The sequence below is a fragment of the Quercus lobata genome, chromosome 4 (assembly GCF_001633185.2).
Source record: "Quercus lobata isolate SW786 chromosome 4, ValleyOak3.0 Primary Assembly, whole genome shotgun sequence".
In the NCBI taxonomy this organism is placed as follows: domain Eukaryota; kingdom Viridiplantae; phylum Streptophyta; class Magnoliopsida; order Fagales; family Fagaceae; genus Quercus; species Quercus lobata.
In genome coordinates this window covers 81,369,198-81,394,649 of record NC_044907.1, presented here as the reverse complement: position 1 = coordinate 81,394,649, position 25,452 = coordinate 81,369,198, and the positions used below count along the sequence as shown (strand labels likewise).

Here is a 25,452-nt window from a genome sequence, read left to right as displayed (position 1 = left end):
CTCTCTTGTTCTTATATTCTGAAATTTGCGTAATACATGTTATCAATTGAGAATGAAGTAGATCCGTTATTTTTCTGATGTATGTTTTTGTATGCGATACAAACATATATTTTTCCAACAATAATCTCATTATATTACTCTCTTATAGTATGTGAGATCCATGCTTGCTATAAGAGAAGTCTCATGAAATCATTTCATAAGATATCACTTCCTAAGATGGAATTGTCGAAATAAGCATGTGTGTTATAAAACACATATGTCATATTAAATGACGATTTAGAAGGATTGTTATGTTTATTTTGTTTCATTAAAACACATGCCATTTGGGAGCTCCCATCTATTCTGAGAGAAGAAAGTAAAGAAAAAGAAGCAATGAAAAACAAAAATGATGTTAGTTTCTTGGGTTACAAAGAGAAAACAACGAAGGAATAATGTAATATTCATGTATTCAATACACTTAGTAGTCTCTCCAAATCTCACTTACTTTGAAGAGAGTTTGATGAGCATGACATGAAAATATTGACATATGTTTTCTCATACTTATATTTCATTTTTCATTTTCTTTGAATTTTTTTTATTACATCAATAATTCAGGGTGAGGAGATTTAAATCTTGGATGTCTTTATTGGAAACATTAGGAGGGCTACTTGAGCTATAAAGTTCTTGGCGACAAACCAAAAACTAAAAGAATAGGAAAAAAAAAAAATCTCTTTTTTTTTTGTTTTCTCCGTTGATGAAATTAAAGTTTTTGTTTGTCATCTTGTTATTTATCTTCTTCCCTTTATTTATTAAAGAAATTTAACTTCGTTTTCATATTTTCACCAATTTAATTATATGTTTATAATTTTTTTTTTTTTGATAAAGCAATTATATGTTTATAATTAGTTGAACTTCCTCATATGCTTATAATTTCAAAACTATGATTGGTATAATAAGTTCTTTAATCTTGAATAGAATGGAACTATTTCTTCACATGTTATTAGCATCATGTGCTTGTAAAGGACGTTACATGTGTTGTTTCTCTGGGTATTTGATTTTGTTATTAAACTTGTGGAAACACTTTGAACGAAAATTCAACCATTAGCTTGTGCACATGTCATTAAACAAGTCCATTTGTATGATATTCTGGACACTGTTGTTAGTTTCTAGCACATACATATTACTCCAAACACAATTCAGATAATCGTTTCATTCAATTTAATGGGTTGATTAAGTTAGAGACATGATGATAGTTAGAACTTCTTGTAGGGACTAAGCAGTTTGTACTTTAGATCATGAGATGCAGTGAATAACCATGGCATAGATGTATAAATGTTGGGGGAAATAGTGTTTATATGATAGAAAAGAATTAGAAGTTTACGTTGTGATGGCATTTGAGTCACCAATGGAAGATCTATCTCGCAATGGAACCAATACAAATACATCTTCATTCTTAGCACAGCTATATAGAAGTTATTGACCAGAAAGCCCAAGTCAGCAACATGAAAATTCCTCACATGTCACTTGCTTAATGATGTTTTTGAGTGTATTATATGTTTTAAAGAGAACGTGTCAACATTTCTTTGAAACATAGAAGCTAACTGCAAGACTTGTAATGTGGAATTCACACATCTAAAGTCATTTTGTTGCTTAATGCCCATTAAGTGCCACCAAGGGCAAGGGACTATTAGCTTCTTATATTAACAAAGTATGCAAGGGTCATTGTACTATGCATCTTAGCAAGAAAACTTTGCACCAAGAAGGGAACACATAATTTTGTGATAGATTTTGTAGGAAAACAAATATGCCTTTCATTTGAGAGTACACACTAGCTAGTTCCTCATGACTGCATGGAAAGCAATTTTGCTACATAGATATCAAAAAAATTCTACTTGGAAAAACATTACCATTATCATGGAATGGGAGTTACTACTCATATGCATTCCTATTTTATCACCGAAATCGATTACACATAATGCAAACATAAAATGGAAAATGATGAATCATTTTAAAGAATTAGGAACATGACTTATTTGACATGTATTATGTAGCAAGTTCTATAGTTATTGGGATGTGTTCAACTTTGGTGACATTGTAACAGATGGTTTTATACTCAATTGTGATCGGATTTGGATGATTCTTGAACCAATAGGTTCCTTCATTAAGCTACAATCATATGAGATTAAAAAAATTGAATTTGATTGGAAGCATTCTCCAAAAAATGGCCAAAACCACAATAACATCACAAGAAACCCTAATCCTGACCATTGGAGCTTCAAAAGCAAATTACTCCCAAATGAAAAATCCACAGGAAACGCACGTATAATCACTAGAAAGCTTATAAAATTTGCTAGAAGATGAAAAAAACTTGAGTGAAATCCATAAAGTGTAGGGGAAGTTATGAGCGGATGAATAGAGGTTAAAAGCACACCTAAACTGTCCTAAACACTCACCCATCCATACCCCCTTTCATTCCAACCCTCCCTATCGAAGCATTATGAACCGTGGATAAGGAAATATCGAACGGCTAAAATTTAAATTTAAGAAAGGCAGCGATCCGCGAGAAAAGGCTCTCAACCAATGAGAATTGAGTTCCTGGATATTACCCTTCAGCTACACCACTATTTAATCTCTTCCATTTCCATCTTCCCCTCTCACACAAACACCAAAATTACCAGTAAGCACAACGCAATCCAGGCCTCTTCTTCTTCTCTTTCTTTCTCTCTCTCTATTTTAGATCTAAATCTGTCTTCTCTTCTCTTCTCTTGTGATTTCCATTTGCAAAAGCTCAATTGCTGTCCTCGTCCAATGGCGACCACCATCGAAGAACCCATTGTTCCCGTCGAGGTCGTTCCGGAGCCAGAACCAATCGAACCGGCGGCCGAGGATACAGAAGCAGCACCCAAAGCTGCCAAGCCAAAGAAAGCCAAGGAGCCTAAAGCCCGAAAGCCCTCCGGTCCTAGAAAGCCCCCTTCACACCCTCCTTACGAGGAGGTATTATTATTATTATTATTACTTAATTAATTAATTATTTGAATTCAAATTTTGATAAAATTGTGAGACGGATCCGGGTGTTGTGTTATTTTGTAGATGGTTAAGGATGCGATAGTGACGTTGAAAGAGAAGACGGGTTCGAGCCAGTACGCGATCTCCAAGCACATCGAAGAAAAGCACAAGCAACTTCCACCAAACTTCAAGAAACTATTGCTCTCCAATTTGAAGAAGCTCGTTGCTGCTAATAAGCTCGTTAAGGTCAAGGGCTCCTTCAAGCTTCCAGCTTCCAAGCCAACTGCTCCTAAGCCTGCTGCCGCTGCTAAGCCTAAGAAGAAGGCAGCTGCTGCTCCTAAGCCTAAGCCTAAGCCTACCGCCGCTAAGACCAAGTCTGCTCCTGCGAAGTCAAAACCGGCTGCGAAGACCAAGGCAGCTGCTCCTGCTAAGCCCAAGCCCAAGCCAAAGCCCAAAGCTGCGGCAAAGCCAAAGGCTGCTGCACCGAAGCCAAAGGCTGCTCCGGCTAAGGCAAAGGCAGCTCCGAAGGCAAAGGCTGCCCCTGCTAAATCTAAGACTGTTGCGGCAAAGGCAAAGACGACAGCAAAGCCGCCTGCGAAGGCATCGAGGACATCGACGAGGACCTCCCCAGGGAAGAGGGCGGCGGCTCCTAAGCCAGCAGCAGCAGTAGCAAAGAAGGCAGCGCAGAGTAAGAAGGCACCGGCTGCTAAGAGTGTGAAGACAAAGAGCGTTAAATCGCCGGCAAAGAAGGCAACAACTAGGAGAGGGGGAAGGAAATGAGGATCATCATCATTATTCATAAAAGAGTTTTTTTACTTTACTAGGAGGTGTTTGTTTTGTTTGTTGTAGGGGTAGTTTTGTAAATTTTTCCTTTTCTTTTCCGGTTGTAGTTGGATCCAATCCAATACGCCCCCCGATTATATAACCAAAAAAAAAAAAGAACTCTTTCGGTTTTTATTAGTATTAGTATTATTATTATTATTTTTATATTCTAATTTTAATTATGATGTCTAGGGATTTGAGATGTGTAGTAGTAGTCGTAGTAGTTGAGATCATGAGATATGAATATGAAGAAGATGTATTTTTATTAATTAATTAAAGCTGTTGAGTTTAGTTGAGAGAGAGAGAGAGAGAAAGAGGCTCTCTCTAATGGTTTCTTTTTTTAATCAGAGGGTTTCAATGCAAATGCAAATGCAAAAACTGTTTTCCGTAATGAAAGAAAGAACGAAAGAAAGCGCATCTATCTCCCTCTCTCTTTCTCTCTCTCGTACGCCAGTTAAGAAAGCGTGATTGTGATTCCAATTCCACCACCGCGGTTTAGTGCCTTCCTACTCACTCGCCTTCTTATCTAAGATTTGGTAAACACTCTTTTACCACTCATGACTCTCTCTCTCTCTCCCTTTGTCTGGGTTTTTTCGCTTAGAAATACGATTTGATTTGAATTTAGCCACTGCGAGTTGAATAAACTCTGAAATCACACTCATTAGTCATTTCTCAATGCTACTTTCATTTCATTATATTTGTATTTATTTGTTTGTTCTTTTGTCTTTAGACCTTTTTGTAGATTTCGAAACTAGACTAAGAAATGAGATTCGCAGTGTTAACTAATAAAGGACTGTCTGTCATCTCTCGTAAAATCCTCATCATATATATGGTTGGAATTGGATTGGGAAGGGAACGTTAATTTAAATGAAATTTCTTAGGTTTGCAATATATATATATATATAAATATCTGTATATATCTTATGTTATTGTAACAAAAGTTACAAACCACAATGGACTAGTCAGTCTGGAGCTCAACGACTTCTTCCTCCTACTTTGCTGCGATTTTGCTTCCATTGCTCTACCTCTTTGTGTTTTTCATATACTCTTCAGTTCAATGTGCTCGTTTACTTTTTGAATTTTTGTTTATGGAATGGCAGAACCTGCAACTGGAACTGGATGTTGAGTTGTGATCCAAAGGTTAAAAATAGTTGCAAGAAATAAAAAGAATAAAATATTTCAAACAGAAATGGGACTGGCAGACGTGTTGGTTTTTACTCAATCAACATGTCTTCTTCTAGTCTAGATACACCATTTGGTTGCAACGTATGTGATTTTGATTATTTCCATATGCAACCAGAGTTGTAGTTTACTTGAAATGAAAGCATTTCTCTCACATGCCTCTTCATGGTTGTATCATTGAAGTATGTATTGTAACCGACTGTTGCTTCTTATCAAAGCTTCCTAAAGAATCATCATGATCATTTCCTTTCTCTTCTTAAGACTTGACTGGTCTGCAAAATTAATTCATCCAATATAGCCGTTGCTGATTCAATGTGAATGATGTTATGATGGTTTGCACTTAAAAAGGGAGAAAAGTGTACCTTTTAACCTAGGGAATGGAATATGGATCTATGCTCCTTTTTGTTTTTGTTTTTTTTTTTTTTTGTTTTTAGAGTTGGTTCAGGAAAAACCGGAATTTAGAAGGTGGAAGCATGGTATGCCAATGCTTTTCCTCTTGCTTTAAAGATTGGCTTAGTGAGATGCATGTTATCGTTACAGTTAACATGGTGCTCTGTTTTCAACGATGTCTTATCATGGACAACTCGACAGTTTCTGGTACATGCTGATAATAATGTTGAACTTTGCTGGGTTTGGAAGTAGTTATAAGTGATATGATCTTTGTTATCCATTAATCTATTTCCTAAGATAAGGAATCCTCAGAGATTTACATTTTTACGTGCAACATTTTAAACTTTCAAGACTGGCTGGTGTTAGTAACTTTTTTTGTAGTAGCATTTATTTGGAAACTGTTATTGGTGTGAGTCACTTCTGATATTATTTTAACTGAGATTCAAAATGAAATAGTTTTGGAAAACTACTGAATTTGATTGCAACATTCTTTCCAAACCATTGTTTGCAATGATGTGGAACAACGCTGATTCAGCATGCATCAAATTAGCATAATCTGGTCAGGTTTGACATTTTTGGTTTGTTCTCAAGAATACTAAATTTGATTTTACTCAGTGGCTTGGATGTGTCAACTTTGAGGTGCTAAGCGAATAAATCTGATTATGTAAAAGAGAAAATGGGATGTTGTATAAGCTCTCTAGAGGCGGCGTGAATTTTACATCCTAACGTGCTTTGGCTTAGATGTTGAATTCATCTTTTATCTTTTCAAAGTGATATATTGATATCTTAGTATTCCAGAAACTCATAAATAGGTTTCTAATTTTAGAAATTAATACGATTTTGATGGCTTTGTGAAGTAGCGGGAAGTATAATTTAGAAGGATGCAGATAAAATGAGGGAGAGTCATTTGAGATATGTTGTACATGTGCAATGGAGCCCAATGAATGCACCCATTTGAATAGTTTTTATGATGCTCTATGCTATTTGTTTATCAAACTTCTCCATTGCATAACCTATATGTGTGTGAATTCTAATCCTGTTCACGTTGAATTAATTTCTTTGTCTGCATTTCCTGCTGACTTTGATTCCATATTTAGCTTATAGGTGACATTTGGGTTTTCAAGACCTCAATGATATGCAAAATATCATCTGGAGTGGCATTTATTTGGGAATCAACTGTTGGATAGTCTTAGATATCTAAAACAGCTACTCATTTTGCAGTTGCATTGAATGAATAACGTACATCTCATGAAAGGTAACTTTCTTTATTATTTGTTCAATTGTGTGAAACCCATTTGATACTGTTCTTAATTTCTTATGTTATTAGTTTTCTATTAAATAACAAACATAATTCATATATGCAGTAATTTCCAGGTAGGTCCTTTGTTCCTAAAGGATGGAATGTAGTCATTAATCTGATACCTTTTATGCCAGGCTGCCAGGTTATGATATAGTCTTCATTGAAAATCAAGATGGTTCATCGAATTGTATTAGTACACGATTTTATTTATTTGTTATGCCCATATTTCAAGATTGCTTAAATTACTGTCAGAGGAAATTTTCAGATATTATTGGGTGTATAATATAAGAAGAACAGAAGCATTAGACTGTGATATATCACGTGTCATCAATATTGCCGATCACGCAGTTGTGGTCATTATCTGCTAACAAGTGAAGGCACGAAAAAAGTTGATTGTTGATGATAGGGTCCATATGTTCTTGGAAATTAATCATGTGGCTTTTTGGCAGAATAGAATATATGCGGTCAACCTTGATTGGTCTATTGAGGATCCATAGTTGACTCCAAAATTTTAGGACTAAGGTTTGATTGTTGTTGTATCTACTCTACCCCATCAATTTTTATTTTATTTTATTTTAAGATAAAGATTATCATGAGGGACTATTTGGACTTTACAATATATTGTTTCCATCATTCTTTAGGTTTTGTAACTGTTTAAACCCTCTCTAGGTTAAAGCAATACAACCATTCCATGCTATGTCAAGGATCGGGGTTGTTGAGGATCTTTGTGCTAGGCTTTTATAGCTGAGTTGGGTTTCTGTGCAGGGAAGATATAGACATTATGCTCTCCACAAGAAAAATTTCCAACTATGTTAGTTGCAGCTATTAAACATCACCATCAATGGTGTCGGTAAGGACTAGTGGTGGATGGGTGGGATGATTCGAATCATACCAATGAAGAAAACCTCTCTCTGGGAATTGATCTTAAATTGTAAGGAATTGAAGTCCATATCCAGATCTTGAGCTAGATTAGTGGACATGGCAGCTGATATCTAAGTAATTTTTTTTTTCTATTGATGCTTTTGTCCTTTTGGGTTTCTTTTTTTTCCTGCATGATGACATGATGCAAAAGTTCTAGAAATGAAGAAGTTATGCTGAAGTGTTTGAATTTCAGTATATATTATGTACTTCGAGAGTGGTAGGTAAGTACATATACTGTGGCCATCATCCTTGTTCACAAAAAGGCTTTGCTATGTGTGTATGCATGGTATGTGATTAAGAGATAGTTAAATTTTGGTTGACAGTCTTGCTATTAGGACATGATGGGGTTGTCACTGTTTGGGGGACATTCTGTTAGCTGAACTTGAAGAAGGTGTTGCAAAAAATGTTATAAGTCTGGGAGTATGAATCAGTATGGGATATTGAGAAGCGGAATGGATACTAATTTTCCTTGGAAAAACATTTGGCAGGCAAAAGTACCACCAAAACATGTCTCTCTTTTTTTTTTTAATTATATTTCTTGTTTTACTTAGACCGTGACATTGGGCAAAATTCCAATGTTATAAAATCTCAGGAAGTAGGAATAAATATAGCTGATTGGGTTGTATTTGTAAGGTTACTGGTTAGATAGTGGTTGCCTTGTTCTGCATTGTTTAATCACATGGGAGCTTTTAACTCTGTCTTTTGGTCATTTTGTATTATATCATTTAAACCTATGAAAGTTGAGGTGAAATTAGCATGTTGGAGAGGGCATTCTGGTAATAGTGGGGTAGAATGATTGGGAAGGCTGATCTGTTATGCCTAATGTGGTAAAGGAATGCTAGGACATTTGAAGGGCACCAAGCTCCTCCTAAATAAGCTAAAAGCTCTATTCAAGTTGAAGCTTCTGTTTGTTAGATCACTTTATGAGTGGATTGTGGTGGTTTTTTGGGACATCCCCCTCCCCCTCACCCACCATTTTTTTTATTTTATTTTAAGTTTCTCTTCTTTACAATGTGTAATCCCTATTTGTGTGTGTGTTTTTTATTGTACTCCTGCTATTTTTTATTATTAATTAGTTATTTTATATTAGCGAAGGGGTATTCTCTCTCTTTAATTTCTCACCTTAATTTTTCATATTCTACAACTTGACTTGGTATTATAGCATTTTGATCCAACCCTAGAACAAGTTAAAATAATATGGAGGTTGTTGTCAGATGATAGAAGTGTTCTGATGTCAGCATTCATATGGTGACATCTGCGTTGTTGTCAGCACCAATTTGTTCACAAAAGATTGGCAGCCATATAGAGCACTCTTCAGGTAAAGCAAGATGCAACAAATAGTTGTATGTGACAGGCTTTAGTGATATGCTGACTAGGCTTGTTGTCGCTCTGATCAGAGGTCCACTTTTGATTTTTGTATCTTTGTCAAAGGTAATCTTGTTACTTGTTCCAGTAAAACACAGAATGTTGTCACCCATTCTAGTTCTGAAGCTGAATATCGAGTTATGGCTCATACTGCTTCTGAGATGTTATGAGTTTGCTCTTTCCTTCATGACTTGGGTATTGATGTTGCTAATCCTATGCAGATGTGTTGCGACAATGAGACTACTATCTTTACTGCCAACAATCCTATTTTCCATGAGCATTTCAAACATATCGAGGTTGGTTGTCACTTTATTCAAAATTTGTTGATGCAACAATAGATTGTCACTCCCTATGCCTACTAAGATGAATTCTCACAAAAGCTTGTGCGTCTTTTCAGCAACCATCTTTCAAGTTAGGCATGTTTGATTTGTATGGTTCAGCTTAAGGGGAGTGTTAGAGCTACTCTAGTTAATTTTATATTTTTCTACTTGCTTATTATTTTGTATTAGCATAGGGTAAACTTATAATCTTGTCATATCCCTCTAAAATATATAGTTGTTAAGGTGATGGCTGATCAATTGAGCCCTAAACCTTTTCTTTCTACACACTCTGTCTCTTTCTATTGTTCTCTTCCTCCCTTTTTTTTTTTTTTTTCTTAATCCTAATTTTTTCATATTTTACTACCAACTTTAATAAATTTTCCTGTCAAGAAAAAAGTTTCTGCATTCGATATGCTGCTTAATCAAGAGCTAAATTTCATTAAGATGCAGTTTTGATGGTGTCAATCTGCATCATTATTAGATATTCATTAGTGAAGATATCATTCTAGATCAAATGGACTTCGATTGATTTGTTATTTTTTTTTACCCATAAAGCCTACCAATCAACTAATCTGCATATTGGTGCCACTTATTAGTCACATAGGATTTCCTCATGTACACTACTTATTTGACATGAACTTAACATTTCTTTTACTTCATTGATATTATGCCAACTATATTTCTCTTGGAAAAATAAGTCAGAGAAAATTAAAATACCTAACAAAGGCATGAAATCCAATTGTAAGTTAAAAAAAAAAAAAGTATACCCTCTTGCCAAAAAACAAACTGACTTTAGAAAGTACATAATGACAGCAGTTAATTGAGTAAAATCATTTTTTTGACACTTTTAATGTATGTTCATAGAGATAATTGTCTTAAATAAGGGTGAAATTTGTGTAGTTGTAATTATTCAGCCCATACATTGTAAGTAAGAGTCTTGGAGACACTTTAGTATACTTAAGTTGCTTCCCTTGAGTTCTTGTACACTGCTTTTGTTATTAGTATATATACTTTTACTCATAAAAAAACATTGTAAGTAAATAATCTTTTATTTCCCTCACTACTCAACTCAATTAAGCTGTAATCCTAACTAATTGAGGTTGGCTAGTGGATCTTTTATGCCCTTCAGTCCTATCTAGGGTCATGTTCTCATCACCTCTCTAACAATCATATTTCCCCACTTCCCTCATAAAGTTAAAAGTTCATCATCTCCTTGGCAGAAATTCATATGTATCATTCAAGAGACTTCGGATGTACTGTTTTTGGACTTACCTTATGCACCACTGAAAATTGATGTATGAAAGAATGTTTTGAAAAATTATTTATGAAGCCAACCATAAAAGGTTAAAAGGATTAGGTGATTTTAATAAAAAAAATAATTGGATGATTGAAGTTGCTAGTCTGCTTAAAGTTTTTCCACTTTATTTAAGCAGAAAAATGGATGAAGAGGAAGAGTAATAACGTAAATTCTCTCTCAACCATTATATTTGTGAACTTATAATCAGTGGTTTAAGTCAACACAGCCACAATCTGTGTCCTTCTGCATATGGACGTCGGCATTGAGAAAACAGAAAACTTATGAGACTGGTAAAATCTGTATCAGATGCAAAGTGGCTTCTGAAAGGAGAAGGAGTCGCTGCAACTATAAAGCTTCTGAATTGAAGCTCACAAAATAAGTGTAGGAAGTTTTATAGCTGAGAAGAACAAGAAAAAAACAAAGAGAGGGAAAAACAGTAGAGGATGCATCTTGATGGAAGAACAGTAAAGGATGGTTCTTGACTCAAGACACATCTCAGGACTCCTTTATATATCCAATTAGTAACTAAAGAGTAAATAGGTCATAGAGAGCTGTTTAGATGTGCATTGCCATCCAATGAAAGAGGTATGTTCTTGGCTATTATCAAAATTTTTTTTTCTTGTTTTGTTTAGTATGCTTTCCTTGAATCCAGGTTCTCATTGTACATTGTCATTATTGCCACAATCTCCATTATTAATAGAAGTTTCAATCAATATTTAATCAAAGGATCATGATTTATGAGCTTAGAAAACTTTTACTTTTTTGGCTTGCTTGTTATGGCTGTGTGATTTCTGTTTGGATTTTCTTTTCAGCAATTACTATTTTCAAAATCTTTTATTATCTGAATCACCTCCACTATCAATAGACATGTTTCTGAATAATCAGTTTTGAACTTTTTAACCGATTTTGTTCTTTGAACGGAATTCTACATATAAGCTCATTAATTTAATACAAAATAGATAAATATTCCTTGGTTGCAAACATAGAAAATTTGACAATTTCTTCAGCCTTTGTTTCTTGAGCCATCCAAGTGGAGAAGTTTCAAACCGTATTGACCCTGCACTCTTGATTTGTCATGTCCTTCTTTCAATTCTCTGGATGCAATACTTCAGCTCCTGCTGAATGTTCAACCTTGAAGGTGACAATACAATGTCTTTCCAAACTGACCCAGCTTCGCAAGCTGGGTTAGGGTGCTTGTAAAGTTCATATATGGACTTGGCATTTTCATTCAACCTTTCTACCCGTTTTAAACAATCAATTTCGTCTGGATCAACCAGCAATGTCTTGTCTCTGTCTTTCCATCCTATCAACTTCACAGGAATTATTATGTCAGTATGACATGTTGAGTTTAACAAAAATTGCTACAAAAACCTTCTGCCGACAGGTATAGACTATAGTCCTGAATGCCATGGCCTTCATGCAAAAGCCAAACCCATGTATGAAAGTGTAAGTTAGCATAACATAAGTCAGCTGAGCTTTTGCCAAGAAAAACAACACGTAATTATTGACTCTTGGTTGGTTAAATGAAATTATGCAGGTACAAATATAGGCCTATGTTTAAATCCAAGTTCTGGTTGTTAACACTGAAGTAAGGTTCTTGTCACTGCACAAAGAAAGAGGAGGTATGTTGTGTGTACCTTAGGCGGGCCTTCCAAAGCATTCGTGCAATATAACCTGGCATTATCAACCAGTTGGCAGTATGTTAGAAATGCATTTGCAAATCTCTTGTGGGATTTTAATTGTGAATTTACTCTTACAGCTCTTCTACACATGATGGCTCTCCTGTTTACATGCAAAAAAAACACACTTTGGTACATTAGATTACTCAATAGAGAGAGACAGATAAACAAGAAAACAAATATATTTTTAAAAATTTTAAAAAATGAAAATGTAAAAAGTACCAAGATATAATGGTTAGTAATATACCTTATGCCTCTTATAACAGCTAGATAGGCATCACAGACAATTCCAACAAGCTCTATCCTATATGGTTTTCTCTTTTTGCCTCCAACTTGCTCTGGTTCTTCATCTTCAATTTGTTCCCAGTAGTTTTCAGTTACAGTTCCATCTTCATTTGCCCTGTAACCAGCACCCATGCGATAGCGGCGGCGGTGAACATTCCTGGCCATTGTTATTGTCTGCACAACAAATGGTTGCCAAGAGAGGGTGCCATCCATGATCACATCCCTCCCTTCATTAAGTGCTGTCACCAGGAGGGATGATGCAGCATCAGTAGATGATTGGTGTACCTGTTTATAAACATTTTTCAGGTCATACTATGGAACTTATGCTAGGAAATATTATGATGAAGCATATTGACGTGATAAATATTTGAAATATTATCAAATTATTGATGCACCTACTTCAGGTAAGTTTTATTTAGTATAACATCTGAAGTGGCACTAAAATGAGAGAGAGAGAGAGAGATAGAGAGAGTGAGAGATGCTAAAGTAGAGAATCTGACTGTGCCTGGGCCTTGGTTTAGGTGGTGTAAGTGTGGGATGAGTATTGGGTAAGTCTTAGATTCAAAACTTACCGATCTAAAGTAAAAGAAACTGACACAGTGATGTCTGAAGATGTAGAAAGGAGATTGAAGAAGAATCTGAGTACCACATATGGAAGCACACATTCAAAGATACTTGCGAGAATGATGTAAATGATGAACTACCACTTCAGATGAGTAATGTATTAAGGAATCAAAGGGGAAACTTCTTATCATGGGCAGAAAAAGCACCTTGGTTAGATGATATGTCAGGTATGTTTATGCTAGAATTGACTTTGTATTGTTTATACCAGTAATGTAGCTCAGGTTTATTCTACGTTGGCTTTATGCTTCTCTTCTTAACTTTAAAACCAAACAAACAGACTATGGTTTATGTTGAACAGGTTCAAATTTTTTTTGATAAGTATGTTGAACAGGTTCAATTCACAAGCATATGTTTCACTTCAGAACTTTTAGGCCTAGAATGTGTCCCAGTTTTGGTCATTTGATACCATTACATTCTCCAGAGTATTTTCTATACAACCTGTAGAAAAAGTGGGTGCTTCTGCCTATTATTCTGAGTGGGAAGAGGGTAGAGAGAGAGAAAGTCTCATATCTCACCAGTTCAGCAGTCTGGAGCATGTCGACATGTCCATGACGTCTGGAACTAAGGGCCCTAAAGATGACATCTGATTCTTTGAAGGCATCTGCTTCAATTTTTACCGCATTTCCTGCTGCTCCTGCCCAGAATGGTCTTCATCCACAAACAATAAATATTAGCTCTTGCTTTCCATAATTCCAAATTCTTTCATTTTTAAAATGATGTAGCAAGATAGGGATGGAGTAAATATTTTAAATGATGGCCATAGGATTGAAATAATACCTCTTACACTAGTCATTTTGAAGTTACTTACCAATATTCAATTGCCTTTTAAATGTAATAAAACTTCCTTTTAGCAACTTCTGTATATTCAATTAGCTTTTCTGATCTTCAATACTCATTCGGTACAGGCAGACCTTTTGAATTCTTGAATTTTATCCCAAAGTCAATTTAAAGTTATCTATGAAGTTCCAATGATGATTTCACTTTTATACGTGATGTAGAAGATTCAGCTGTAAAAAACTCAAGACTGAACTTAATAAATAGTTGACATTGTTGAAAAAGAAATTTTGATCTTGGCCCTAGGATTTAGCTCAGGGCTTCAGACCACCCAAAATAATACATACATACATACATACATACATACATATATATATGTTGTATGTATGTATTGTATGAATGTATCTATGTATATGCATTTTATATACATATTTGCTAACCTCCCCTTGTAGTTTTAACTTTCTCAATTAAGGATAATGTAAGAGCTTAACAGAGAGAATTCTGAATCAAGGGTGATGTTTACAAGATAAACTTTTCACCTCTTGCAAAATTTCTTACTGCTTATGTTTAGGATTATGGAATGGATGATAATAATATTCATACTCTTTCAGAATTTCTTTAAGCACTGTGCTCTTCCCAGCTCCCATCCCGCCACCCATCAGGAGGAGGACTGGACTCCTATCGCTGTGTGCCACTGGAGCCATCACCTCTGTACATCGTGAGTCATCATTTGCTATCATTCCCATTGCTTTCAGCTCCTCTACCAATGTAGAGAACACTCTAGCCACCTTCAGGTTTTTTGTCACCCTCTCAAATCTTTGTTCCCTATACCAGCAAAAAAACAAGGATATTTGAATACTTTAATTCTGCAAAAACAATATACTTGCATCAGTAATAATTATAATATACAACTTAGCGCTTTTTTTCTTTTTTTCGGCAAATTGGATATAACTGAATTGCCAAGGAACTCTTACTACTTTGGGTGATGTGTGTATGTAGACAATTTATGAGTAATTCAATTCAAATGTAAATTGTCTGCTAGTTCCATCTGCTCTTTGATTGCTTTCCTCTGATCGTAACTGCTTATTACATAATTTCATCATGTTTAATACAGCAATTTCTCTGTATAAGAAAGGCCAAGGCCAGAAAGACTGAGGGGTACGCTCTATAACAAATACAGAAACTAAAACTGGGGAAAGAAAATGGTCTTGCAGTTTGGTTCAGAAATGACATGGGAATGGCAGAGTGTATTATCTTGCTTTAATATTCTATTGTTAACATTTCATTTCGACTCCTACTAGCATTTTCAATTATATATATATAAAACATTGATGATGATGATGACCACCTTGTTGCTGCCATGAAAATTTGCTTGAGCTTCCTTTTGGGGTCAGGATCAGAACTCATCACCTGAAAATTAATGTAGTATGATAAGGAAACTATACATAAATTATCATGCACGATTTCAAATCAACATTTTTCTTTTCTTTATAACCCCATAAGCCATTAGATCTTGGATACCTGACTAATCATAAGATCGGTAAGGCTCCAATGAAATGCAAAGTAACTTAGAATGCATCTCTCAAACTCCTCCACAAGCTTCACAAAAAGCGAATCTGCATCTGGTTCACTTGCGAAGAACGTATATATATCATCCTCAGATCCCTCATATTTCCTAAGGTATTTAGAGGCCAATTTGCATAGCTGTGGACATTCTCTCCTATCTTTGAATCCCATTTGCCTAGCTGCAATCAAGGGAGAGACAGAATTAAAACACAGATTGAATATATTCAGGAGATGTTATTGTCGAAGGACGTTTGATCTTTTCGCTTTCAAAGTGTCACATTGTGAGGGTGTAGGCATGAATGAAATTGCCCTGGAAAAGACAGCATGGACAATAAAACATTTACATAGATCCAAATGTATATTGAAAGGATCAAATCACATAATTACCTACATAATGGGGAAACCTTTCTAGCTTTTCAACTCTTCGTGTGTCTGATAATATGAGGCGTGGAGCAAGTTTGTCAAACCATAGCTTCCGAATACGATAATGCACTACCACAGCAATGATCAGGCCAATGGAAGAGGCTACAATGATCTGTGTGAAGCTGGGTTTGCTGTAAAAATAATCTGAAGAAAAAAAAAGAAAAAGAAAAATTAATGAAATATTACAACATTGCATTACATGCATGTAACTGAATGAAGGATGAAAAAACACATAATAGTCAATGGGAATAGGGTGTCCAGATTTGTTCTCTTCTTGAAAGGCTTACCTTTCTGCATGTCTGTTAGAAATCCAGGAATGAATATGATGATTATGGGATATAAAAACAAATGTCTTTTGGATTAAAGGGTTGTAAATGTAACTGTGAGAAACAGCTTTTTCCATTGTCACGACTTTGTAGCTGCATGTTAATCGTTATATTTTGTTTGGAGACACTGATTAAAGTGACATGTAAATTCAGGGATTTTGCATGAGACCAAGATCAAGTGGTTACACGTGTAAATAGTTGAAGATATTGTTGCATTTTTGCAAGCATCCAAGACACAGTCAAATCCCCTTAAAAGAGGCCATGCTGTTGTGGTATTTTACATGTGTTATATGAAACTATGAATAAAGACAACATATGAGATACCCACATAAGTGGTAATTAAATGCCGGGCTTTTTTTTTTTTTTTTTTTTTTTAAATGAAAATTAAGGGGAGAGATTTTAATTTTTAACTAACAATACTTTTTTTTTTTTATTATAATAAAAACCCAATTCAATAGTGTGGGGCCCAAATGATTTATGGGCCAGGCCCATCTACCCGGGGAGAATCCGAAGGCCAAGCCGAGGAGGGCTATGGCCCAAGCTCGACAAAATAGCCTTGGGATACTGCCGAGGACAGCTCAGTCCTCGGCAGACCCAAAGTCCCCCCTGAAAGAAGGGTAAAAACGGTATAGGACTGAAACTAGGAAGAAAGATCTAAAATATCCAGGGAAAGCTGCCCTTACTGCCATTCAATGCTCTGAACCTGACAGAGCCGCATTCTTTGGCTTTTACAACCACCCCCAACGACTTTGAATATGGGCTGATGGGACAAGTATCAATCTTGGAAAGGTTGACCCTATACGTGGACGAAGGACAATGAACGCAGGCAAATATAAAAGGAAAAACAAGTAACCTAAAGAGGGGGTTGGGAAAAATGGCTAAAAACCAGAGCCTCCCAGCCCACCCCCAGGAGAAAGACTCCAGGGGTGAAGGAAAACTTAAACTTGTACGAACACCGCGAAAAACCCACCGCTTGTCAACCTGGGCCTAGCCTTCCAAACCCACGCTCTACAAATGATATTGTTAGGGGCTTTTTTACGTGCGAACCCGACACTGTTACGGTCCGCCACGAATCGCGTTCTTACAATTGGCGCCGTCTGTGGAAAAGGCTCGCGTGTTGGTATAGGATGTGGGTCGATAGAGTTTTTTCGTTATTTCTAACCGTTGGTTATAGAGTTCTAGTACAAAGTTCTGCTAGGGGCTACGTTTCTTGACTAGGGGCTTGGCTGAGGAGCTAACTCCCTTAGAGCCAAGGTCCCCTGTAAAGAGCAAACTAGGCACTTGATAGCGTTAATCGTATGGATACACTCTAGGGGCTTGGTTGAGGAGCTAACTCCCATAAAGCCAAGATCCCACACAAAGAGAAAACTAGGTTTTGGATAGAACCAGGGCATTGCATAGTCCTCGGACTCAAGCCTATGGGGAAACCAACTACCTGGATGAGGAAAACTAGGTTTTGGACAGAACCAAGGCATTGCATAGTCCTCGGACTCAAGCCTATGGGGAAACCAACTACCTGGATGAGGAAAACTAGGTTTTGGACAGAACCAAGGCATTGCATGTCCACGGACTCAAGCCTATGGGGAAACCAACTACCTGGATGAGGAAAACTAGGTTTTGGACAGAACCAAGGCATTGCATAGTCCACGGACTCAAGCCTATGGGGAAACCAACTACCTGGATGAGGAAAACTAGGTTTTGGACAGAACCAAGGCGTTGCATGGTCCACGGACTCAAGCCTATGGGGAAACCAACTACCTGGATGAGGAAAACTAGGTTTTGGACAGAACCAAGGCATTGCATGGTCCACGGACTCAAGCCTATGGGGAAACCAACTACTTGGATGAGGAAAACTAGGTTTTGGACAGAACCAGGGCATTGCATGGTCCACGGACTCAAGCCTATAGGGAAACCAACTACTTGAATGAGGAAAACTAGGTTTTGGACAGAATCAGGGCATTGCATGGTCCACGGACTCAAGCCTATGGGGAAACCAACTACCTGGATGAGGAAAACTAGGTTTTGGACAGAACCAAGACATTGCATGGTCCACAGACTCAAGCCTATGGGGAAACCAACTACTTGGATGAGGAAAACTAGGTTTAGGACAGAACCAAGGCATTGCATAGTCCTCGGACTCAAGCCTATGGGGAAACCAACTACCTGGATGAGGAACCAACTATCTAAAAAAAAAACTATGGCACATAAATCTCGAAATCCATCCGAAGAGAACTCCGCGTTAACAGATGGGTTAATACCTTGATTGCGCGGATTCCTCGGTCTACCCTCAGATCCCTAGTATCAAAGGGGTTGATGCGATACGGCGCAACATATTACCCAGAAGCACAACCGAAGTCCCTCGCTACTCGGCTACCCTCTCGGACGAATGACTTAGAGTCTATCGTTCTCGGACATCGCTCTAGTATGCATCGCGCAGCACTCAGCGGTTATCCCGGTTAGTTCCAAGAGTTTAATTTATTGATGATTAACCTTGTTATGCTTGATAATATTTGTAAGTTTAAACTAGTAGGAATCTGTGTTAAGGCATTTTTCTGCCTAGAATATCATTAAGGGCAAGCTTATATTTAATATTCATGTATAAAGTAGTGGTTACGGAGAAGAAAGATATGTATAGAGAAATAGACATATATTTTATTAAGACAAAGAAACAGTACAGTGTACAATGAAAAGCTGAAACAAAGCTTACATTGAAGCTAACTACGTAAGTAACGAAAAATACAAGAGAGTGAAGATAAAGCCGTGGAGGTGGCACAGAGGAGAAGTTGGCTACTGCCTCGAGACCTTATTCCTCCTCAATGCTTTTACACGCCCATAACTCAGGCAGTAAAAGAACCCAACTTGGGACCTGCACCGGTGAAGAAAAGGTGCAGGGGACCTGACCTCAGGCTAACACCATCTACAGAAAAGGTGCAGGGAGCCGGAAGTTGGGGAGCCCCCGCAAAAATTTGCCTGCTACAAGGCAGACGGCGCTGATGGCGGAAATTCCTTTTTCTGACATACCAAAAATCTGGCATGACCAGAACCTGCTTCGGATTTTGGCTAAAAGAAGGAGGAATACCATCTTCCTCCTGCCAAGACGGAGGACTGGCTTGAATCTGTGCCATCCTTGTCCATACCATATCACCTTGAGGATTCGGTGCCTCTGAAGCGGGCGGAGACCTTTCATCCCCATCCACGCCTCAAACATCTTGCTTTGAGGCAGTGGCACTAGAAAGAGAGATCGCAGATATGGAAGAAATATGGTTCTGAAGGGAACAGGAGAGTTCATGTGCAAGTGAAGTGACCCCCTATCCCATTTATACCCAGAAGTAAACCTGTGGCATTTAATTCACGCAGCGTCCCAAGGAACGCTACAGACAAAACGTCTCTGGCTCGATTTCCAACGTCGTCTGCAGCCCTGAGGTTAAAGAAGTCTCGAGAAGGCGCACCTCGAACACTGGGACGCCAAAAAGTACCGCGTGATCAAAGACTATGGAAATACCTCTTAATTTGTGGGCCCAGTAAATTCGCGGCCCAGGCCCGTTCAGCATATGGGCCCAGGGACAGAACCAAGGCCTTGCATGGTCCTCGGACTCAAGCCTATGGGGAAACCAAGTACAACAACGAAAAAATCACAAGTTTTGGACAGAACCAAGGCCTTGCATGGTCCTCGGACTCAAGCCTATAGGGAAACCAAGTACAAAAACGAAAAAATCACAAGTTTTGGACAGAACCAAGGCCTTGCATGGCCCTCGGACTCAAGCCTATGGGGAAACCAAGTACAAAAACGAAAAAATCACAAGTTTTAGGCAGAACCAAGGCCTTGCATGGTCCTCGGACTCAAGCCTATGGGGAAACCAAGTACAAAAATGAAAAAATCACAAGTTTTGGACAGAACCAAGGCCTTGCATGGTCCTCGGACTCAAGCCTATGGGGAAACCAAGTACGAAAAAGAAAAAATCACAAGTTTTGGACAAAACCAAGGCCTTGTATGGTCCTCGGACCCAGGCCAATGGGAAAACCAAATACTTGGACAAGGAAAGGTTTGAATTTTGTAAGATGGGTTACTTGATAAAAATGTCAGGTCACTTTATCCACGGCTTAAACACCATAAAAAGGTTAAGACCAATAAAGTTGTGAGGAAGGTGGTGAAACGCCCCAGCATTTAGTCGTATAAGAAGGCTGTTCATTTGGTGGGTGAGATATCTTCAAATGGTTATTCCTCACACGGCATCAAACCTTCGTTTTACTCCTCGGCTAGCATGGGGTAAGTATTACTTTTCACTGGTCGGCCTTATTGTGCCAAGCATTTTTATTAAAGTTATGGCGACATCTTTTTATTATCAAGCATTTTGGTCTTATTCGTCATTGATTTAGATGCTATATTATTGTGCCGAGCAGCGTTTGTGAATTTAAAAAAAAAAAAAGAAGAAAAGAAAAGGCATAGAGACAAAACATGCGAAATAAAATAACAACAATTTTTATTAATACGAAAAATTATTACAACGTACAAAGGAGGGCTCAAACGAGCCTATACAAAATGAGAACTGCCTAAGCAACAATTACATCCGTAGAACAGATAAGTAAACTGGCAGGCGTCTTTTAAACTCGTCTTCAAAGTCTCTCCAATCTCTGCCTCAATACTGCTCATATTACGATAAGAACCTTCTTTGAAAAAAAAAAAAAATGAAAGAGAAGGAAATAGTAAGGAAGAAATCAATGAAGAAGATGGAGGACATGAGTAAAGAAGGAGGAGAAGAAGAGAGAAGAGATGAAAAGAAAGAAAAAGGAGTAAAAGAGGGAGAAGTGAAAGCACCAGGATAGAACTGGTGCTGGGAAGACTAAGAAAGGGAGACGGAGGATAGCACCAGTGAAGGAAGAGAGAAAGAAGTAGAGACATTTAGTCCCTGCCTCGATCTTGACTCCCAACACACTAGAGCCATACTAGGTATGCTCATAGGAGAGCGGTTGGTACTGATGATAGGTGTTCTCGACTCAGTCACGCCGAAAGTTTGACGTGACAAGTTCCTGCTTCGGATTTTGACTGAAAGAAGGGTGAGGTTGATTTTGAGTCTTCGCCATCCCTGTCCCGATCGAGCCATAATGAGCTTTATTGGAACATGGCGTTTATGGGAGGGGTTTGGCTCCTGCATCACTCGTTGTTATGATAAAGTGTATCACGATTTAGTTTGTGAACCAGTGGGCAAAATGAACCCTAGGGGAGGCCAAGTATTTCAAATCTCAGAAGGATGAGAAGGAATTCTTTACAAAAACAATAACCTCCTCCTTTCCTTCTTATACAGAGGGTGGAGCGGGAGACATTTAATAGGTTCAGATCTCCAAAGGAATCTGCCAACACAAACATGCCGGTTCCGTTTCTCCACCCCATCAAAACAAACCGCCGAATTAAAGTAGTCTCGTAAATAGCGGTCATTAAAAGCACGTTTTGGGAAACCCAAACGATAAGAGCGCATCAAGCGCGAAATCAAAAACTGTCTCATAGACCGGCGCATTTCTTGGACAGATGAAGAGCCGCCAGCATTATTAATAGGCCAAATTGATTGGGCCGTGGGAAGAGGTTCGGCATCACCAAAACCCCCCTTTCCAACCAAGAGGTTGGACAGCCGGGTTTTGAGGGGCTATTGTGGGGCCCAAATGATTTATGGGCCAGGCCCATCTACCCGGGGAGAATCCGAAGGCCCAAGCCGAGGAGGGCTATGGCCCAAGCTCGACAAAATAGCCTTGGGATACCGCCGAGGATAGCTCAGTCCTCGGCAGACCCAAAGTCCCCCCTGAAAGAAGGTTAAAAACGGTATAGGACTGAAACTAGGAAGAAAGATCTAAAATATCCAGGGAAAGCTGCCCTTACTGCCATTCAATGCTCTGAACCTGACAGAGCCGCATTCTTTGGCTTTTACAACCACCCCCAACGACTTTGAATATGGGCTGATGGGACAAATATCAATCTTGGAAAGGTTGACCCTATACGTGGACGAAAGACAATGAACGCAGGCAAATATAAAAGGAAAAACAAGTAACCTAAAGAGGGGGTTGGGAAAAATGGCTAAAAACCAGAGCCTCCCAGCCCACCTCCAGGAGAAAGACTCCAGGGGTGAAGGAAAACTTAAACTTGTACGAATACCGCGAAAAACCCACCGCCTGTCAACCTGGGCCTAGCCTTCCAAACCCACGCTCTACAAATGATATTGTTAGGGGCCTTTTTACGTGCGAACCCGACACTGTTACGGTCCGCCACGAATCGCGTCCTTACAAATAGAATCTTTTTTTTTTTTTTTTGAGAAACAATTCATGATTCGGATATTGTTGAAAAACTTCGCATTTATGTTTTCTAATATTATTAAAAAAAAAAAAAAAAAAAAAAAAAACTCTGTGTTCAAAAAACTACCAAATGAATGTGGATAGGCCCGACACAGTGGAACCCGTATCCAGTTTTGATTGGACTCGGGTAAGGAGTTGTGAAAAAGGTACAACCATAATTAAAAGCAAAACCTCACACTCCCTTCTCTAAAGTCCTGGGATCCAAATGGTTATCAGAACTTCTTCTTCTTCACCTGCTGCTTCTGCGTCTGCTGTTTTGTCATCTTCTTCTTCTTCTTCTTCTTCTTCTTCAACAATTGCTCCAAAAGGTAATCTTTCTTCTTTATTCACATACTCACATGAACCCACAACTTCAAATTTCACATCATCACCAAAAAATTCATTTTTCCTCTCCTCTTTGTTCACCAAGCAACATAGTCGTAGACCCACTTCCTCAAATCCCAAAATTTTACCAAAAAACTCACTTCCCAATGTTCCATTCCAAACCCCACTTGAAAATTTCTTGAAAATAAGTTGTGTGTCAGGTTATGTCAATCTCAATGAAGCATTGCACTGCTTTGATCACATGCTGTCTTTGCAACCAACACCACCAATGTCATCATTCAATTATTTACTTGGTGCACTTTCTAAGAATAAGCATTATTCTAGTGTGATTTCACTTTGCCAAAGAATGAATTTAACTGGGTTGTTGCCTGACTTTATTACTTTAAACATTTTACTGAATTGCTTTTGTAATTTGAATCGAGTTTGTGATGGTTTTGTGGTCCTAGGGAGTATTTTGAGGAGAGGTTGTAGTCCCAATACTGTGACTTATACGTCTTTGATTAAGGGGTTATGTAAGGAGGATAGGATTGGTGATGCAGTTGGTTTGTTTAAGAAAATGGTCAAGGTGGGTTGTATGCCTAACGTGATTACATATGGGACTTTGATTAATGGGTTGTGTCGAACGGGGAACACTGGTGTTGCGCTTAAGTTACATGTTGAAATGCTAAACGGTCAATTTGGTGCCAATTGTAAGCCTAATGTAGTTTGTTATGGTACCATTATTGATGGGCTTTGTAAGGATGGGTTGGTAGATAATGCAAAAGCACTTTTCTTGGAAATGAAGGGTGGGGGAATATTTCCAGACGTGGTCATTTATAGCTCTCTAATACACGGTTTTTGTTATGGAGGTAAATGGGAGGAGGCTAAAGGTTTGTTTAATGAAATGGTGGATCAAGGTGTCCAACCTAACTTGGTGACATTCAATGTGTTGATAGATGTTCTTTGCAAGGAGGGTAAGATGAAGGAAGCAAATGGATTATTAGAATTGATGGTTCAAAGAGGTGAGGTTCCTGACATGTTTACTTATAACACATTGATGGATGGGTTCTGTTTGGTAGGTAGACTTGATGAGGCAAAGGAGCTTTTTGATTCTATGGCAAGCAAAGGATGTGAACCTAATGCTGTAAGTTACAATGTGTTGATGAATGGATATTGCAAGAATTGGAAGATTGAGGAAGCTATGAATTATTATAAGAGAATGATTCATAAGGGAGTTAGGCCAACAGTTATAACGTATAACACCTTATTAACAGGTCTTTTTCAGGCAGGTAAGGTCAAGGATGCACATAAGCTGTTCGGTGAAATGCAATTTAATCATTTGGTACCAAATTCAAGTACATATAATATACTCCTCGATGGGCTTTGCAAGAATGAGTGCCTTCCAGAAGCAATGGATTTATTTAATACTTTAGAAAATATGAAGTTTGAGCCTAGCATTGAAATTTTCAACTCTCTCATTGATGGGTTGTGTAAAGCAAAGAAACTTGAACTTGCTTGGCAGATATTTCACAGATTATCCTATAGAGGCCTAGTGCCAACTGTTGTAACATACTCCATCTTGATTCATGGGCTTTGTAATAAAACAGATTTGGAAAAGGCAAATGATTTGTTTCAAGAAATGGAAGAAAGGGGTTGTGCTCCAAATGTGGTCACATATAATACGCTTATGCGTGGTTTCTTCCTGAATAATGAGTTGCCAAAAGTAGTTGAACTTCTCCACAAGATGGTGGAGAAAAATGTGTCACCAGATGCCTCCACAGCCTCCATAGTAGTAGACTTACTTTCTAAGGATGAAAAATATCGAAAATGTCTGAATTGGCTTCCAACATTTCCTGCCCAGAAGCCTGAGGAGAGATGAGTAATGAATGTTGACACTAGTGTGAGTTTCACAAAACAAACCTAACTTCAAAGTTCTAAGGAAAAGGTTTAACCCTTAAATCACAAGTTACAAAATGTGAAGGCCCACTGCTGCCATTGTCCAAATGTCCAGTTTGACTGAATGGGTAAAAAGTTTCAATGGTTTGGTCATTCTAGGCTATGAGTTACTTGAGAATTGTATTAGAGATATGAATTTTATTCATCCAAAATTCTAAATTTGTTGTGATAACTACCCATATACAAAAATTGCAGGATATTTATGCAAGAATCCCTTGCTAGAATACCTTTCCTAGCTTACTTTTCTGTTGTTATCTCTATTTGGTCTGTATTTCTTTTTGTGATAAGTAGTATTATTTTTTTGTTAGCCATGCTAATGTGTAGACCCATCTGATTACGCTTGCAAACCCATTAAAGGGTTCTGTTTGATGGTTTGAGCATCTGGTTGGTGGGTAAAATGTCTAAAATTATAAGGTATTATTGCCCATTCTGTTTGCCATAAGCATTCTTATATGCTCCATTTTCAAGCTACTCACTCAATTCCATGCATATAGTTTGAGTTCTACAGATGTGCGTTATGCCTCTATAATCTCCTACTCTATACCAAATGTGTTTTAAAGACATGGCGTGGATTGGCATGCCTCAGTGTTGTTGT

General features: G+C 37.8%; 3 protein-coding genes across 5 annotated transcripts; 2 read left to right on the top strand and 1 right to left on the bottom strand.

Moving 5' to 3' along the window:
• The first annotated feature begins 2,625 nt into the window (after positions 1 to 2,625).
• LOC115985222 (histone H1-like) lies at positions 2,626 to 4,069 on the top strand. The gene is made up of 2 exons (XM_031108189.1): positions 2,626 to 2,973; positions 3,070 to 4,069. The coding sequence occupies exons 1-2, from the start codon at positions 2,788 to 2,790 to the stop codon at positions 3,763 to 3,765; spliced, it is 882 nt and encodes a 293-aa protein (XP_030964049.1). The 5' UTR covers positions 2,626 to 2,787; the 3' UTR covers positions 3,766 to 4,069.
• A 7,328-nt stretch (positions 4,070 to 11,397) lies between these two features.
• Positions 11,398 to 16,308, bottom strand: LOC115985221. Of its 3 annotated transcripts, XM_031108187.1 has the most exons (9): positions 16,221 to 16,308; positions 15,898 to 16,077; positions 15,466 to 15,689; positions 15,293 to 15,354; positions 14,548 to 14,769; positions 13,686 to 13,818; positions 12,509 to 12,831; positions 12,220 to 12,364; positions 11,398 to 11,892 (listed from the first exon to the last, which is right to left on the bottom strand). In XM_031108187.1, exons 1-9 carry the CDS (start codon positions 16,228 to 16,230, stop codon positions 11,656 to 11,658), a joined length of 1,536 nt encoding a protein of 511 aa, XP_030964047.1. In that variant the 5' UTR covers positions 16,231 to 16,308; the 3' UTR covers positions 11,398 to 11,655. The 3 variants fall into 3 exon arrangements, with proteins under 3 accessions (XP_030964047.1, XP_030964046.1, XP_030964048.1); XM_031108186.1 differs by having other exon boundaries at positions 12,220 to 12,831; XM_031108188.1 differs by lacking the exon at positions 16,221 to 16,308 and having other exon boundaries at positions 12,220 to 12,831; positions 15,902 to 15,980.
• A 6,467-nt stretch (positions 16,309 to 22,775) lies between these two features.
• LOC115983681 (putative pentatricopeptide repeat-containing protein At1g12700, mitochondrial) lies at positions 22,776 to 25,239 on the top strand. Its single transcript, XM_031106413.1, has one exon. It carries the CDS (start codon positions 22,804 to 22,806, stop codon positions 24,778 to 24,780), a length of 1,977 nt encoding a protein of 658 aa, XP_030962273.1. The 5' UTR covers positions 22,776 to 22,803; the 3' UTR covers positions 24,781 to 25,239.
• Positions 25,240 to 25,452: the final 213 nt, after the last annotated feature.

Excerpts from the sequence above, each read along its gene's own strand:
- LOC115985222 (XM_031108189.1), top strand. The coding sequence starts at position 2,788 with ATGGCGACCACCATCGAAGAACCCATTGTTCCCGTCGAGGTCGTTCCG. Across the intron at positions 2,974-3,069 it reads CACACCCTCCTTACGAGGAG|ATGGTTAAGGATGCGATAGT; the intron begins GTATTATTATTA and ends GTTATTTTGTAG.
- LOC115983681 (XM_031106413.1), top strand. The coding sequence starts at position 22,804 with ATGGTTATCAGAACTTCTTCTTCTTCACCTGCTGCTTCTGCGTCTGCT.
- LOC115985221 (XM_031108186.1), bottom strand. Across the intron at positions 14,770-15,292 it reads ATTTTCATGGCAGCAACAAG|GGAACAAAGATTTGAGAGGG; the intron begins GTGGTCATCATC and ends TTGCTGGTATAG. Across the intron at positions 13,819-14,547 it reads CTTAAAGAAATTCTGAAAGA|ACCATTCTGGGCAGGAGCAG; the intron begins GTATGAATATTA and ends TTGTGGATGAAG.